General features: G+C 41.2%; 1 protein-coding gene across 1 annotated transcript; it reads right to left on the bottom strand.

Annotated features, from left to right (window-relative positions):
- Positions 1-710: 710 nt before the first annotated feature.
- On the bottom strand, positions 711-11,773 carry cdc42ep1b (CDC42 effector protein (Rho GTPase binding) 1b). Its single transcript, XM_070847691.1, has 4 exons — positions 11,636-11,773; positions 6,361-6,819; positions 4,729-5,279; positions 711-2,034 (listed from the first exon to the last, which is right to left on the bottom strand). Exons 3-4 carry the CDS (start codon positions 5,180-5,182, stop codon positions 1,385-1,387), a joined length of 1,104 nt encoding a protein of 367 aa, XP_070703792.1. The 5' UTR covers positions 5,183-5,279; positions 6,361-6,819; positions 11,636-11,773; the 3' UTR covers positions 711-1,384.
- Positions 11,774-18,784: the final 7,011 nt, after the last annotated feature.

Here is an 18,784-nt window from a genome sequence, read left to right as displayed (position 1 = left end):
GTCAGTGTTTTATGATTCCACCTTATTCTGGTGCCCTGCTGGTCAAACTATAAATCAAATAATGCATTTTATGTAAATATGATTGATTTGATATGCTTTTTTAGTTGTCATAGTTGACCTAATTTGAGATCTGCTAGCAGTCATTTCTGATAAACTTAAATGGAGGAATTAAGAAATACTTTTCATGTTAACATTATCCATACAACAGTGTTATGCAAAACATTTACAGTATATGGTGTTACCTTTAGTCTTCTCTGGCCTTTAACCAGACATCATAAAAGAGTTTTGGGTTGTAGAGCAAGATAAGAAGGGCAATGAATAGGTTTAATTGAGGTACAGTAGAAGGTCTAGTTTTATGGAGAGCAGTAAACATCTCAGATGATTTTTGCTTTATCTTTTATCAGTTATGTGGCCTGATAGCAGAGGTGTCTGATAAACTCAAATAAAGAAGTTTAGCCAACATTTTAGCTCTGGTCTAGTCTATGATGTCTGAGATGTGACTTTTATTTGGAGTCACAGTTTGAGAGTTTAGATTGTCTTTGATTTTTTTGCTTTAGGCCAAAACAAAATGAACAGTTGTTGAGGGAATTTGATGTGAGTTTACAATGTTTTTAAAAATGAAAGCTGAAATTACATGTATATTGCAGTTCAGGCCTTTATTACATCAGCTATATCATTTTAGGAAAAAAAAAATTATAAAAGCTTCATGCTTAATCCTAAAAACATGGTACAGGTCAGTGATCACTGTGGAGGAATATGAGCTGTAATTGTACAACTATCTTAGTTTTAAGATAATGCCATTATTCCTGATTACAGTCCATTTATTTACAATGTACAGATGTTTTAACACAATTGTTAACAGTGTTCCTTAAATTTCAAGTCCATCTTGGCCCCTCAGACCTTTGAACCTGAACATCTTTATTCATATAAAACACATTTTACTGTTGAACATTATGGTTATGTAGAGAATAGTTATCTACAGTGTGTAAAAAAATCAAAGTTCATTCCAGATTCATTGTTTCATCCTGTATTCAGTCAACTGTTGTGATTATAATAAACATACTTCTTTCACTTTTAAACCTTTGTTACTGACAAAAGTAAAATGCCATAATTAATTGTTTGTCTTGACAAGAATCCATTTTTTAAAAATCAAATCACTCCAAGTCCAGGGTCAAGATCAGCATCAAATATCCTTCCATATCTTGCAGAAACTGGATACAGACCAGGATCTGGTGGTTGGTCAATGATGCCCTCATGTGGATGCATGAGAGGAAGGAAGAATATAACAACTGCAACAACTTTAAGCCTCTCTGCAGAAGTCAGGTTACTGGAAAGTTATTATGGTTTTACTGGATCAATGAAGTCTCAGAAAGAGTGTCCCCATCTAGACTTTGATTTCTTCCTCCTCGTCAGAAAAGGCAAATTGTGTTTTGTGGCTGTGAGAAAAAGCAGGAGAGGTGGTGTTACTGCTCATCCTTGTTTCCTTTGTGAAGGATCCTCCACCATAATGACGGGACAGCACGTCAGCTGCCCTCTGAAACCTTTCTGCCTCCATTCCAGGCTCGGCTCTCTCAGGAGACCTCGTGCACACAGTTGGTGTCGTCGGTGACCTCCTCTCCTCTTCTTGCTCCGTCCAGTTAGAACTACCAGACCGCCCCCTGTAGTTCATGTTCCTGCTAAATTTCCCGCTACACATGGAGGGGTTGGGTGAAGTCACCCCAGGGCTCTGCACAGGCGTCTCTGTCAGAGAGCTGTCGTCTTCTTCTTCTTCTTCCTCTTCCTCTTCCTCTCCTGTTCCCTCACCTACTGCCTTGCTGCAATTGGACATCTGAAGGCAGCTGGGGTTGTCAATCAAGCTCAGCACCTCAGTCATAAGGGAAGGGCCAAGGTCTACAGTAAATGAGGTGAGGGAGTCTGAGCGTGTCAGTGTGATGCCACCACCGTCTGGTAGAGACCCTTTACGGTGGTCACCATCTTGAAACTGTCTGTCAAGGCGCGAGAGGCGGGGCAGGGTGAGAAATCCAGACTGCAGACCTGCAAACAGACAGAAAAAGAAAATGCACTGAAGTGACTGAAATGATCTGAACTAATGATAAGACAGAGAAAACATCTCAGAGACATTCTGCAACTTTGTAGAACTTGAACTTTGTAGATGACATCCTCAAAATCCTAGAAGAAAAATCTCAATGTAGGTAAACTACATAGAATGTTTGTGTAATAGGAGTTGGATTTGGGTTTTATTTTTAACTTCAACTCAGGTTGCAAAGGGCAAACCTCTGGCAACGATTGAAATCTAAACAGAACTGACACTGTGTTATTTGAAGAGTAAAAATCTTTTTTAGCAACAAAAACTTCTGAGATAGCTACATTCAGAATAATTCTATTAGAGTAAGTGTGGAAAATCTCCATATATCAGTAATCTGTCCATACTGTGTCTGATTATAACTCCCATGGAGCAGCTCCAGGACAGAAGACTACATCACCACAGCCAGCCTCTCTTGGTCAGTCAAAAGGAGGTACCCCTAACATTAGTGAAAGCAAATATGTTGAGTAAATTGCCTTGATGCTCATCAAAATGCAAATCTACAGCCTTCACTCATGTCACTCATGTAGCTGTATTCCTCCAGCTTTGACTGTTTATAAATATCACACTATTCAAAATACAATGATAAACATACTGAATTATATTGTCTTTAAGCATAGACATGACATTCTTGGAAAAGGGGAAATAATATGGGGCCTTGTCTGAGGTATGAGCTGTTAGAGCTATTATTAAGTCTAGCAATTAAATTCTTTTACCACAGAGTGGCAGTATCAACACATTCATCCACTGCTGAAAGTTCCGTGCTGGGACAGACTGGGTTTAACTTTTCCTGAACAGACTTAAAGCTACTGTTAGGCAGGAGGAAACAGGAGAAGATGTATGAGTGGTATGATACCACTGAAAGGGGGCAGAAGAACAAGGGAAATAATATCTTTATTTCCCTTGTTCTTCTGCCCCCTTTCAGTGGCAAATGCCAAGAGACTGGAAACAAAGTTTTTTAGGATGGGTTTCCAGTAAAAACCCAGATGAAGGCCACAGGCTGGTCTGATAGTAAAGGTGTTCTGTATACGACAAGCGTTTCTGCCCCTTCATATTTTTTTCCCTTCTCTATGAACCATGGAAGTCCCTATTCTGCTTCAGTAGTCCAGTGAATGATTTGATCTGCAAGTTAAGAATGAAAAAAAAAGGAAAACCTTAAATAACTTCTTTTTTTCTATGCACTATCAATAATAAATTCTGAGCTTTTGAGGAAGAATTGTGTTTTTTCTATTGTTAGAACCCAACTGGTGCCTACAGTGTACCTGGTTTTGGAATACAGATTGATTCTTCACTATTGGTGAACTTGAGACTGAAATCTTTAAAGAATACAATTTCTTGTATACAAGAAATGTATATAAAGCACAGCTGAAAGATAATGAAAAGATGGATGGAAATAATGACATGGATGGTAACCTGAGAAAACCACTCGTGACAAATATCACCCATCATCCTTCAGTTCACTGACTCTCTATGCCAGCTCCACATCACTCAGTTTGGGAAAATTCCTTACGGATTGGGTAAGGACTCTGGAGACGGAGAGGGGAATTCCAGTCCAGACTGCACACTGCTGCCTGATAAGCTCCGATTGGTTAGCAGATATAATGAATGGTGTGTTTATGCTGTGCATTCAGGTTGTGACACATGCACACAGAGATGACAGGAAATGCCCACTAAGTATCTTTCTTTCTCCCAGAACAGCTGTGTGTGTTTGTGTTTATAGACCCAATTGTGTACAGGTGTTGCCTAGGTGACTCCAGATAACTCTGAAGAAGCCCGTTTGTTTGCTGGTTGTCGTGGAGGAATGTGGGAACGATGTCGAAAGGGAGAGGGCAATCTCACCCTCTCAGTTTGTGTGTTCACTGACATTTATTGTCCTGTTTGCGCCAAGTCAGCTCAGCAGCTCTTTATGCTGTTTGGTCTGTTGGAGAGTGAATAATGAGCTGCAACTGTCATAATATATCATACTACAGCAGTTTGTTTTTTCTTTCCAATTCATGGCAACTAATGCAGTGCTGCTCTCCCAATCAGCTTCAGCCCATAACTGGTTCAGGTTTCAGGACCTTTTAGGGTAATTTGTATATTGCGTCTGAATTTAGAGTAACCTAATGACTAAATGACTCTTGACATCTCACATCATGGCATAAATGCTGCATTTGACCTCATGTTAGAGAGTGATTCTGGGCCTCTAACTAATGAATATAATCTTAGCAAATCATTATTCATTTCAATTAGCTTTTATTTCCAATACAAAATAAATATACAAAGATACAACTCTCCATATAAAATGGAATTTAAATTGAGCTTTGATGATTAATTGATGAATAAATCAACCCTGGGTATCACTGGAAAAGTCTTAAGATGTGCTTGTTGAGTAACAATGTCAAAATATGCTTTCTTTGCCCAAACTTCTTCAATAAGTCAATTTGGTGTGAACGAATCTGCTCCAGTTGCTGTTGTGACACGGACAACAATGTGCCCTATTGTTTATTTAATCAAACATTATATTTGAGTATGATCCCTCTTCGCCTCACTTTTCTAAGATCATGACGTGTTCTCAGCTCACTTTTAATGAAGATAATCTTGCTGCTAAGCTGCTTTGCATAAACCTCATCTCTGGCTGGAAGTGATCATCTATATTATCTTACCATATGTGCAGAGGGAGTCATCTGTTGAGCTGATAGAGCTTGGGAACAGTACCCTCTGTAGGCACCCATTGGGGGAGTCCATATTCAGCTGGGGCAGGGAGACGGCGTTCTTGATGATGGGTGAGATGTCTGGTGGCGGGGATGACAAGTCACGGGAGCCACCTCGCGGCCGCAGTCCAGAGTTCTTCCGCACGTGCCGAAAAGTGCGTGTGAAGAACCCAGTTGTCTTGGAGCTGCTCGCTGAGTCCGGACTTCCCGGTTCTCGGATGCCCCCATAGTTGCTAAGAAAGGAAGTGTCACCAAACACGTCCCCGCCACGACCAACATGCATAGTATGTCGAAAGTCACCTAGCGGAGGGCTGATCATATCCACAGAGAGCTCGCTCTTGAAACGACGTTTCCCCTGAGAGCCAGACATAAGGCCCTTAATCCCTGGCATTTTTCCCAGACTCATGGTGGCAGGAAAGCTGTGTAATTTCCCTTTAATTCGAATGAGAGTGTCTGAGCTCTGATTACATGTCAGTCAAGTGTAAATTCCAGTTCAGGGTTCACTGTAAAATCAGAAAGAGAGAAAAAAAATTAAATACCAGGACAGTAAGAACAGAAAACACAAATATGTGGTTGCTCAGTTAGCAGAGAATGTGTGTATAATCCATTCTCCACACAGTCAGAGCCAGCTATTCATCCACTATCGGCCTACGGTTTCTCCTTTTGGATCTACAATGAAAGATGCCAGTATGGATATAGAATCACTCAAGTCTCCATCAACATCCTGTCCTGTTCTCAGCTTTCTCTCTCTCTCTCTCTCACATGCACAGCTCGTACCGCAGGTCTGTCCAGAATGATTAAACACTGAGCTCCCGTCTTGTGCACAACAGCGGCTTTCAGTTATGACAAAATAACAAAGAAGAAGAATTACAAGGTCATACATTGTTTTTGTGGTTGGAGAGTTCGGGGCTGGCTGGATTTGATTCGGTTAATGAGAGTTTAAAAATACAAAGTCTTACCACAACTGCAAATACATTGAGATGTGATTTCAGCCAAACAACTCCATTGGTTTGAGTGACAAAGAAAACAGACTTTTCTTTACACTGTGTTCACTTAATTTTTATATCTGTTCAGACAGAGAAAACTGTCTCAAAGTCTCAACTTATGCTTTGCTTGCAGCCCTGGACCACCTCACCAATAAGCCTTGTAAAGCAAAAGTACTTGTAATTTTCCTTTTGCCCAAATCTTGTAAAACAAGCTTTTAAATAGCAGATAGGCAGATATAAATAAACATATAAATAACTCTGTGTAATTGGATTGAGCCTCTTTAGCAGCCCATTTCCACCTGACTGTGGCTTCCCTTCTCACTATTATTATAAACCTCATTATTTAGGTTTCAGGTTGGCCTACAAGGATTGGCACCTGAGTTTATGTTACTAAATAGGTCTTACTCAATTCTTTGTGGTTTTAACCTTACTTTGGCATCCCATGCACTGTTCTCAAGTAATAATGAAACACATACATGGCGAATCATTAATTGGACAATTTCATCCCTGCGTTTACTGAACTGAAAATCCTTTTTGCTTGTGTATTCAATAGAATGGTCCTAACGTCTGAGAGGAATTTGCGCATCTCATCCAATACCGTTGTTCTGTACTTGTCTTGAGAGCGGGGGGTCCTCTGCCATGCACCGTCTCCCACTAAAGAGGTTTATCCATGTGTGGAACCACACTGTCCATGCGACATCCTGTCACCGGGCCTGCCACCCCGCTTCTTTGTCTTCAGTTCCCTGGTCCCTTTGCAGCCAAGACACCTGATCTTTGAGAGGTTATCAGAGCAAAGGAAGAAGGTGGGTGACACTTTCTTGAAAAGGGCAATAAAGTAAGGTGCCGTAATCCAGCAACTGTTTTGTCGGAATCATCCTGGAAGAAAGATAAGGCTCCTCCAGGATTGTCCGTGCACTGGATTAGCCGCTAATCCCTTCGGTCTTCCCTCCCTCTTGGACTCCCTCACTTGCTCTCTGCCTCCTTCAATCCACTTAGTTCACCAATGGTTTCCAGGTAGGGGGGCTTCTGTGTTTTCATTCAGTTCACTTAAGGCCAGCTAAGAGAAGAGACAGACAAATAGAAAAGGAGAGAGACGTGAGTTACACGGCAGTCCAAAGAATAAAGCAGGAGAATTCAGGCGCACATAAATGTGTCAGGCAACTTTGGACTGACTGATGCTGGGAATGCTTTTTTCCTCTCTGTTGCCACCAGCTTCTCTAGAATATGTTCAGGGACTGAACTTGATAAATAAAACTTGAGTGTTTTGTGTATTATCTTAGTCTGACTCATATGATTTATATTCATTTCAGTACAAGCGCTTTCCATTATTATCTCAGTTGACAGTTTCACAGCCTACAATTATATTTATTTCAACACTGAAACAATTAGAATATTAGTCGATTTGTTGATATTAGTGGATATCAGTTGAACAGAAAATTGACTGCTTTTAATCAGCATCAGAATCAGAATCAGAATTCCTTTAATAATCCCCAGGGGGAAATAGCTTTTTGTTACACACAGCTCCAAAAGAATAAAAATAAACTTCAAACACAAAAGTAAATCAGGTGAGTCCAGATTCCAGGGTCCTCTCCTCTCTGGTGAAACAGTTCACGTACTGGGTGAAGTTGGGCAGTGCCTTTGCCATGGTGACATGGTTGAAGACAGAGATAGCAGTGAGTGCACTCTGGTGTAGAGTCTGTACTCGAGCTATGGCGGAGTGGATGATGTCACACGCCGAAGTTGGGTTGGCAGAAGGAGGAATGTAAACAGTCACCACAACAACATGTGAAAACTCCCGTGGCAGATAATATGGACGAAGACCAGCAAACAGTTCAATGTCCGGGCTGCAGATGCGCTCCTTGATAATTTTTGTCAATCAAAAACGCCAAACATTTGCTGGATCCAGCCTCCCCAATGTGAGGATTGCTCACACAGAAAATGCTATTTCAACCGAGAAATTGTACTCTGCATTATGCATTTTTTCTTGACATTTGACATGAATTAAAAAATGACAAACAATTTAATGTGACAGGACATGACATAATGTGACCCTGTCAGCACATGTTTAACCACGCTGAGATGCACACACCAATAATTATTATAAATCCACTTCTCTGGACATAGATACCTCCAAATACTCTGCCTATCTGTTTTTCCTGGATACACCTACTTCCTGTCTGCTCAAGAAATGACTCCATGGCAAATGGAGCACTGATAAGCTCCAAACACGTGACGACACCAAACAGAAGCCACTGTTGGATTATTGTCGCAGGAGGTTCTAGCCGAGGCTGCTGCCAGGTCAATCTGGACCTGTAATATAACAACTTGAGCAAGGAGATGGTGCCAGTCTTACCGAGCACTGGCTGATTACCTTCCCTAAATCTTTAACTAATCCAAGTTTTTCAAAAGGACAAATGTTCAGGGGTTGCCACCACAGAGAGAATTCACCATCCGTAACCTAGTAAAACTGAACGAGGGAAGATGTGCTGAACGGTCTGGTGAGACAGAAGGTGTAATCAACTTAGGAGAGCGACCATTCAGAGGGGAGGCAGGATGGATTTTGGCTGCTGCCTGACCACCTCTGATCCCTCAGCTCAATAACATTAAGCTTACCGTGGCGATTAGGGCCTGTCGGACACAAGAAGGTGAGAGGCAGATAGACTTTAGCAAGGGAGTTGCTGTCAGTGTCGACACCATGTTTGGATAAAATCAAATCATGTCAGTAACTGCTTTGTGCTGAGTTTAATTAATTAGTTCCCAGATCGATTAGATATCATTTCCCTACATTCTTTGTTTTTTTTTTCTGTCATCTGAATTTCATTTTGATGCTGCATTTCAATCATTTGATGCCTAATTCACATATTTTCATGGTGTAATTAACATGTCTTCCCCTGCTTTCACGGCTGCCAATTTCCTTTACCCCCATATCAGCCATTTGTATGGTTTTTTTTCTCCCTTCATGGCTTTGTTAAATGCGGCTCAACTCAGATCTCTTCGTGTACAACAAAGTGTAATACCAGCACAGAAATTCACTGTAGGAACTATGTTCAGAAAATGTACCTCATTAGAAATACACCGGAAGACATTTAGATCTGCTAAACATGTTATTTATCTGCAAATTGTACCTGCAGACATCCATAAACAAGCCTGTTTTGGATTAGGTGCCTGACTGATTGCAGGGACAGAGACAGACATGGGGGTTGGAAAATGTAATGGGAACAGCGTGCAATGCGGAGAGCAGACCGGACGCCATCTATTATGGTCATCAAATAAAGGATCTGAGCACGCTGATGAGAAACACATTTGTACCTCCTTTCTTTATGTTTTTTTCCCCCAAGACTTCTATTTTAGCCTGTTTCTTCAATGAATTTTGCTGTCTTTTATCTCTTCGTTTTTCCTTGTCACAAACACAGACACACGCAAACACACACACACACACACACACACACACACTGTCAAACATGTTTCCCTTCTCTGCCACTCTCCCTGCAGCAAGGAGATTTACTTTGTTAGTCAAACATCTGGTATCACACAGTCACAAATTGCAGAAAGTTGCTCTGATGATATTTGATGGACTGCTCACAGGGTTAGGGTTCACAGTGGCTTCCAAAGAGTTTCATCTGTGCATCTGTACATGGCTTGCACACACACACACACACACACACACACACACACACACACGAGTCAAGCACGCATGCACACACAAACGCCCACATACTCACGCACACAGGGCTGTGTCCCAGTAGGCCAGCTCTGAGGTTTCTTCCTCAACTGGACGGGAGCGCCCTGGTCCTTTTACAGCACAGCACCAGCAAACTGTGGTTGAGGTCAGAACACCCTGACCATTACGCATGGCTCCAAAATACAACATGCACTCAGTTTACAAGGATCAACTACTGCAACGTGGCAATACACTCTGAGGCCTGGCCAGGTCCTCATGGTAAGGGTGTCTGTATGTGTCTCTACATACTCTTGAGTGTCTTGTACCTTGTGTAACTGCAATGATAGTTGACTGTGATGATTTATGATGTTGTCTGACGGTGTCAGGCTGTGAGGGCGTCTGATATGTGCGTGCATCATATCCGAGCACTGTGACTTTTAAATGAACTTCCTGCTCACCCCCTTTCATTTCATTAGCACACTACAGAGTCAACAAAATAATTCAAAGGAAGGAACATTTGAGATAAGGATACACTACACATTAGACCTCTTCAAGTAGTTCAATGACTTCTTTTACAGTGCACAAAGACTTTTGAAAGAAAACAACAGCAGCCTAAGCAACCAAATCAATCTTTATGGTTAGGTTTAACCCTCGCCATCATTCACTACTTTCATGAATTCTTTTTTATGTTTGAGACTTTTGTCAACAGAGCATTGGGGAAATGAGGCCAAGCAGCAGTGAAGTGCAAACACATCTTACTCCATTTCAATAGCCATGCTGAACAAAGAGCATCAGGAAATGTTGCCTGTCCAAACTTCCACATAGCAAACATAAACAGAGAGGCACAGTTAAAGTGGCAGTTTAAAAGAAAGCTCACTTTAAGTCTTGTTTAAAAAGTCTGTGTAATTGATGTGTGGCTGTGGTGGACTCCATGGCCTCCATTTCCACCTTTAGTGCTCACTCCATCACTTTAGATTTCTAAGATTTGTTGTCATGATCCCATCACTTGAAAAGAACATAGTATTTTTAGGCTACCTGTCAAGCTATTATAGAAGGGTATCCACATGTGAAATCACCCAGTAAACCCATTATCATGCACATATATTTTGTTGTTCTCCAGGTAGAACAAAGGTCAGTGTCCACTAAAGACCTGCACTGTTGCAGGGACAGACAGAGTATCTTGTTGGAGGCAAGATACATAACAGGCCAGATGTTTGGATGGTTGAAGGACAGTCTCTCTAACCATGACGCCACCCCCTGACAGGCTGCCAACCCACTGATCTGAGATCTGGCACGACTCTAGAGCAGTTGTTCTGCGGTTCCACTGGAGAAGCACAGTGACCAATTGATTCTGATTCACCAAACATGCAGTCTCACCACCTCAGTTAGAACCAAACTGCAGTTTGTGGATCAACATAGGTTGCAACACTGAAGTCATATGACCTATAATACAGGGCTCACAGTTCATATTTCAATAGCAGGTAAAATTGAAATCCAACCTAAAAACAGAAATCACCACTGAACTAATGGGAAGTAATGCTGTAGAAGAGGATATAGAGAAGGTTTAGAGTAACACAATGTAAGCGCTGATAAAAAAAAAAGTAGTTGGAATACCAAAATTGCAGCATTTGGAAAAGTTGCCCATCAATGACAATGCAGTTTGTTTTCTTCTGCCTTTCTAAGACTCTTCCTCTTGACATATCTTCACCTCATAATGATGCAGTCTTTTGACTGTTGCACCTGCAGTCCTGACACAAATTATTTGGCCACTTTGGAGCTCTGATAGTTGTGTTAAACTTGTCTGCCAGATGTTGCCAGCTGATAAATGTTCAAATTTGGCGCGCAGGCACATTTATCACACCTCCATGTACATATCAGTGTCTATAACGTCCTTCCACAAGTCGATTACATTCATTTGTCTTTTCCTTTTAACTATTTCTCAACAAGTGCAGGCTATGCAGCGTGCATGAACAGCATGTGACAGACACACAGTGTGTGACAACAACGTCTTAAGTGTGCAAAAGTTGAATGTGTGGTGATTTTGAGATCCAAGGTGAAGCGACGCTTGGCGCCCGTGGCTAAACCTGCTTTTACGCACAGAGATGAACGTCATTTTAGAAAAAGCCAACAAGACTGCCCTACATTTAGGCTGTGTAGTAGTAACTTACTGTAAATACGTTTTTACAAACTCTATTCTTCACTATATTCTTACCTTAGAATGAAGACAGAGCGCAGTGAATCCGCAGAGAGACAGCTGCACCGACATGCTCCTCAGTCTTGCGGTCTTCGTATGTTTCCGCTTGGTCATTAACTTCACTTGGGTGCAGTGTAACGGTGCAGCGGCTCTGTGCTGCTGCTGTCAAGTGGACTGGAAGGAGATGGAGAGGAAGAGGAGAAGGAGGGAGAGGTGGAGGAGGAGGAGGTTGTGGTGGTGGGTGGACTCAAGACGCGTGAATGACTAAATAATGATGGATGTTTAGTGAAGCCCTAACCCGAACCCTAGTCCAGACAGAGAACGGTTGGATGCCTGAGGCACTGTACACTGAGTGTGCATGTGTCCCATGTTTTAGGTCTGTGAATCAGAACTGGCTGTTTAACAAGCCTTGACGTTTACATAAGATCATGTAAGCATATACTTTAGGTTTGAGCAAATCTATGAAAACACATGTAAAAGATACTCATAAAAGAGTTAGAAATGTTAGTTGAAAGTCACCAAAGGAGCTTATGTGATGAAGAAACACACTGAGCACGTTCTCATGTCAGGCTGGAGGCTGCAATAATAAACCACTGTGTCTCTTCCCACACTGTCCAGTTACTGCGTGCATCTGCTTCTGGCTAAACATGGGTATGTTTATGATTTCGGAATTTCATCAGTGTGATCTTGTGAGTGTGAGGAGCTCCCTGATGCTTGAACTCACCAAGTCTTAACCTTGGATCTTTTGTGTCTGGCATGGCCTTATGCAAATGTTTCACATGTGATCCAACTTTAATTTGTGAAATGGTTTGGATGTTAGTGATACATCTGATCCTGCACTACTTCATGGAAAGCTCACCGCAGGGCATCATCAGTCCATCTACCTTTCACTGATGTATGAGTGATATTTGTTGTTTGGTTTGACTGAACAGATATTTGAGTGCTACAGCAGTTTGACCCGCATGGTGTCAGCGTATATGTTCTACCTTAGTATTTGTATTTGGAGTTTCTTGATTTAAAACAGAAATACAAGCTCAGATGCACAAGCTGGTGAGTGTGTATGATGTGTGTCACCACACATATAGTAAACAGTACATTTACGAGGCCATCAGACCTAGACATGTACCAAAAAAGGCCAGATAATGAAGTGACCTGTCCAAAATGTAATAAAATGTCCTCACTTAAATAGAAACAAAAATAAAAATCAGTGTTCTGAGAAATCAAGGAGGACGAGGACAAAAAGTCATCATCTACAAGCAAGGGGAAAGAGGTGAGTGAAGAGAAGGAGACTATCATGTTGGAAATGTTGCTGTCTCTGTCTCTATATTATATTCTATTGTAATTATTATTGTATGGTGAAGTTATAGTAGGATTGCAGAGTAGTGATAAACAGATATAACAGAGATCCAGCATGGATAAAAGTGGACAAATGGACTCATCGGCATGATAGGAAGAAAGACAAGGAGGTAGAGAGGAAGAAGTGCTCGTCAAACAGGATGAGAAGTCTCTGAGAAAGAAAGTTTATCTTCACAGGAAATGACTTTCTCACAGATCCGAGTGGCAGCCAAGACTCTTTTCAGACACTGAGACTCATTCAGTATTCAACAGCTCACTAATATTATGGTCACTTACACAAAAAAAGCACATTTAAAGGAGTCACGTATGAATTAGTGTAGAAGGTGATTCCATTTCACCGGGACCATCACTCCTCATGGGGGGGGTGTCTGTCAGTCTGGAGGTATTTTTTGGTTTCGTGAATCTGGCTCCTGCTCTGGAGGACAGATCCAGTTTAGACTCCTGTTCTCATGAAACCCAGATGTGCATTTGGGGAATACTGTTCAGGGAATGGGACTGTTCAGTTGAAGTGGGGGGAGTGTGGTGTGATGAGGTTGATATATGGAGAGTTGGGTTAAGGGGTACATGAAAGATATTGACCCCTGTGTCTTTGTTTAGACTGCGCTGCTGTTTCCGTGGATTCTGACCCGCCAGGAAGCTGCGTGTTGGCCCAGAGACAATAGAGCATTGTAGTGTCAGTCCTCAGTGCTTTCTAGGCTACAATAAAAACACAAGCTTGAACACACGGACATACTGAAACACTTGGTTCTGACAGCCACTGCACGGTCACTGTTCACGTTTGTTTTTAGAAACTTGGTCTAAATTTAGGAGTCAGATGTTTTTCAGAAAACATCCAGAACAGAACATGACATCTCAACATCACAATGCTTATTCCTCGTTGACTATTTGTCAGGGAAATTAGATTAAGTAAACTATGTCTTTAAGGAATATCCAAGCAAAATCTATTTATTGAGCATCAAAAACTCCACAGAGATTTAGAATCCATGCCTGTGTGGGTACACTTAGAAAACAAAGCCCTCCCATTTTCATTGCGATCAATTTTGTGTGCACAACTTCCTCTACCTGTATCGAATTTGGCCAGCTGTCCTATTGTTGCTGTCTCTTTAAAGGTCTGGTGTCAGTTCAGAAAGGCTTTTGGCCTACTAGCTCCATCCACTCTGACCTCCATATACAGAAATTGTACCTTTGAGCCTCAGCCTTCCGGGTCTGGCATAACAATGGTATAAAGTCAGTTAATAATATGTACACAGACAAGACCTTTTCATCTTTTACACAACTTCAAACTTATTATAACCTCCCACGACATCATCTGTTTTGTTTCTTTCAGATTCGCGACTATGTTAAAAAAGTACTTTCCACCCACTTTCCAAATCGCCCCCCAGAAACCTTAGTAGATACTCTTTTAAATACAGATCCGATTGCTAAGGGTTGCATTTCTTTTTTGTATAGGTCTATTTGGTCTGCATCTTCTACTTCCCTTACTGCTGTTCAAAGCGTATGGGAGGAAAGTCTCAATGTCAAATTGACGGAACAACAATGGGAATCCGCACTTTCTCTTGTTCACTTGTCGTCAATCTGTGCCCGGCACAAACTGATACAATGTAAGGTCTTATTCAGAACTCACTATACAAATGCAAGACTTGCAAAAATATATCCCTCAGTTAATGATACCTGTGGTAGATGCAATTTATCTCCTGCAAATCATGCTCATATGTTCTGGTCTTGTGCTGAACCGGGGCCGTTTTGGGCATACATTTCTGATACATTAACTAGGGCATACGGTTATGCTATCGCTCCAAACAGTCTGTCTGCGATTTTTGGCATTGCACCCTCCACAAGTGCTCCTAAATATTTGAAACAGGCCTTGGCGTTTTCCACCCTATTAGCTCGTCGTCTGATTCTCCTCAATTGGAAGCTCCCTGGTCCCCCTTCACATTCGCTATGGGTTCATGAGGTGCTTTATAATTTGAAGCTTGAAAGACTCAGGTTTGCACTAAGAGGTTCTGTGAAATCATTTCATGTTACTTGGGATCCTTTTTTGAACTATGTACATTCGTTAGACTTTTCACCTGAGCTGGAAGATTGAAATGTGTAAATCTTCATTTATTTATTTAATTATTATTATTATTTTTTTTTCTTTCCTTAACTTTTATTTATGTATTTATCCTATTTATTTATTTAATTTCATTTAATAATTATTTTATTCATCTTCTAGTATATAATGTTTTTTTTTTTGGTTTTTTTTCTCTCTTTGTGTTCGAAGTGTCTGGCCTGGCAGTGGGTGGGGGGAAGAGGGGTGACAGTCAGATGTGCCAATCCACGTTTATTCTATATTTTTGTTTCTTGTGCTGTGCATCACACTGTCTGTCTAAGATGTTCAAAATGTTCTATAAGTAAAGTTGTGGAAAACATCCACAGAGATTTTTGAGACCATTCCTGCAACGTAATCTACAGCCATGTTTCAAAATGCTCACAAAAATAAATACATATATGAATGATAATGGGTTTATTGGGTGATTTCACATGTAAAGGTTTGATATAATTGTAATAAAGTTGAAAATCACGTCATTGTGATATAACGATCCGAAAAAATGTTCCTGAAAAGTATGGAGTGTATTCCAAATTGTTAGTATCTGTGTCTGTACCTTAAATACATTCTGGACCTTAAATACATTCTGTTTGTGAGAGTACAGAAAAAACATTGTTGTGTAGCTTGAAATAGAACACAAGTGTCTTACCACACTGCCACTCTCTTATTTTATTGTTACCCTTCCCAAGAGGGACGGTTTTCCTCCTGGTGTTTATTTTGTTGATGTCAGTTAAAAAAAGAATCCCTAAAGCCAGAAAGCCAGGGAAATGTGCTCCAGCAAAAGGTGAGGCACGCAGAAAACAGTAACCCCCTGGATGTCATCTCCCAGTTTTTCCATTTAGACATCATAAAAAATAGAAGCAGGAATATGGTACATGTGCTGAAATGTGAGCTTATACACACACAAACAAATACCCCGACAGACATGTGGATGGTTGATGCCAAAAGTGTTATGCGTGACTGCTCTATTACTAAATGTAACCCTGTTCCTGTTCTAAGGCAACTTTTAGTATGTGGTTAGCAATAGTTGCATTTTTAAAACTGTTTGTGTATCTGGAAATTGATGTGCAGTGGTTGGTAAAGCTGTCTATGTCTGCAGTTCAAATGTGTGGTGGAGCGCAGATTTAGACAGCTATGTAACACCCTGTAATTCAAACGTCAACTCAAACCTCACTGCTCTGGAAGGAGAGTGACAGGAAGGGGAGCAGGCCGGGGCGTCAGTTTTTTGCTGGCACCACAAAGTCATGCTTGTGTGCATGTTTGTCCGTGGCAATGTAGAAAAAGAGACAGTATAATGAGTCGATCAACAGGCTACTCTTGGTGTCATAGTGTGGGGAACAGGTGTACTTATTGGCCAACTATTGTGAAACCTGAGCTGAGGAAGGCCTGCTGACAAGAAATTTCCCCACTTCTTTCATTCTAAGAGCGAGAGAAGCTTGGACCAGGAGATGATTTAAAAACTTGTGTGAACTTGTATCTTCAGGTGGTCCTTTACTGTGCCCTGGTTGGATGATGACTTCTACAAGCCTCCTCAAGTCTGGTGAGGTCTGATTTGTATCAAGAAGTATCAGCTGCATAGTCTCCATGTCAGCAAAAACAAAAACTCCTCCAGCATTGCTTTGTAAAACCTTTCACACAGCAAGGCCAGGAAAATCAAATCAACAAGTTTTTCAAGTTCATTCAAAGGTAAATAAAAAGTGGCCGCTGGTTTAAATTTACAAATATTTTTGTCCCACTCATTGTTTTTCCAGGCTTCTTGTTTGCTTCAATAAGAATTCCTCCCCTCACTCTGACCCTCTGGTATTATTGATGTTGATTCCATGTTAAACAGGAAATTGCATGGTATTACTGTGGGACATTTGCAAGATTTCATTAAGCTACACTGGTGCGGCCATACATGACACAGTTGCTGAGCTGAGAATAGGAGGACATATTAACTGTGTAGTGGCTTTCTTGGTCAGGGCAAATTAATCCACACAGAGCAGCATCAAAATATATTTGCCTCTTTCGAAGAGAGAGTGGAGAGAAACACATGTGTTTCATTGGCGTCTGATACTCACTTCTCACTTATAATCGTCAAGGGTATCTTGAGTACCAAGCAGCCTGATCAATAGTGAAAGCTACTGTCACAATAGTCTGCCTACAAAGGAAGCATAAATCACATGTCAAGATTTGAATCTGTCTCAATAGATTCAAATTACTCATGCCCCCATCCCTCTCTCTCTCTCCCCCTGACTCTGTTTTCCAAAAAAAGTCAGAAAAGACACATTCTTCAGGGACACAAAGGGGCGATTCTGTGCAGCCGCCAGGCTTGAGTCATAGATGGAGCCATAGGGGGTCAGCTGCTGGCTGAAGAGCCAGGCCCGTTGTGTGCCGGGCAGGATCAGAGCAGAACAAACAGAGAAATGAAACTCACAGACACTGGTGCTGTTTAAGTGTTGTTGAATTGTTATAAATGAATACATGAAGTTGTATTTAAATCAATTCTTAACGTCTGATGGACAGCAGTTTTAAGAAACGTTGCTTTTTCCACAAAGTGCAGCAGTGAAAACTGTCCTCTGCTAAGTGTTGGTCAAGACAAATCACAGTGGTTCACACATCTATCTCATTTAACAACTTTGTCTTTTCAAAATGACACTTAAGCAACACCTGCTCATCTACTCATTGTGTGTAGAACAAAAAAATCAGCTTAAGAACTAAAAACTAAAGTGTGTGGGGCACTTAAGGAATTCTGCATGGTCTAGTTCTGTGTCACTGAACTGCCACAATATCACACAGTACAGCATGAGCAAACTGTGGGGTCCAGAGCTGCTGTCAATGGCTCCTCTGTGCCGCTGTCACCTCAGAGACAACAGGAATGCTCTTCCACTGCAGCTCCCCCTCCCTCCCAACACCAAGGCCTGGACGTACTGTTGGAGGATGGATTGGTCTGTCGGAGGGAGAAGCACAGAGTAAATGACAAACAGTCAGACAGAGAGTGGGAGAAAAGAAGGAATGGAAGAAGAACAGAATAGGCAAGAGGGAGCAGGGAGGGGCAGACAGAAAGAAAGAGATAGCAGCACGAGATAAAACCACAAGGAGGAACTGGAATTATTTATATGACCTACTTTATTTCCTTTCGGTAAACTCTCACATTTAAAATCAATCATCAAATCAATAGATTAAAGCTCATAAGATTATATAGTCTCCCTACACATGGTTAGGATTATACATGCAACACTGCTCAACTATTTTTAGGCCTATTTTTTTGTGATAGGTATATAACTACAGGTCCTTCTGTGGGTGTATAAAATGAAATGATCTCATCAATGCTATTATTCAACAGCACAAACTAAGTATGGCCACAGCCTGCTGCAAGGTATGCATTTATCAGCAACCTAGCCAGTTTATTCAGAGGATATTTACAGAGAGAGCATTCTCACCCGTCTACATTTCCTGTTGTGTATAACTAGACACAAATACATAATATCATATCCTCTTTACATAACACATCTACATTAACCTGAGCTATCTCCTTGCAGCAGTAGTGAGACTGAAACAGGAGGCCTATTTATTCAGGGGAGGTCCTGAGACGGAGGGCAGCCTGAGATTTCCTGTCCACATGCCAAAGAAAAGACACATTCTTGTGCCGGGCACCCCATATTTCCTGTCTGTCTTCGTGCTACTATTAGTCATTAGTACCATTTCAAATTCAGATTGAACCTTTATGTATGAATAAAAAG

This window comes from Pempheris klunzingeri, chromosome 17 (assembly GCF_042242105.1).
Source record: "Pempheris klunzingeri isolate RE-2024b chromosome 17, fPemKlu1.hap1, whole genome shotgun sequence".
NCBI lineage: Eukaryota > Metazoa > Chordata > Actinopteri > Acropomatiformes > Pempheridae > Pempheris > Pempheris klunzingeri.
Note: the sequence above shows the minus strand (reverse complement) of the source record. Positions and strands in the feature narration are given on the sequence as shown.

What these genes read in the sequence shown, in the direction of transcription:
- cdc42ep1b (XM_070847691.1), bottom strand. Translation starts at nt 5,182, where the DNA reads ATGAGTCTGGGAAAAATGCCAGGGATTAAGGGCCTTATGTCTGGCTCT. An exon ending in TGACTCCCTCTGCACATATG is followed by an intron (nt 2,035 to 4,728) that starts GTAAGATAATAT and finishes GTCTGTTTGCAG; the next exon opens with GTCTGCAGTCTGGATTTCTC.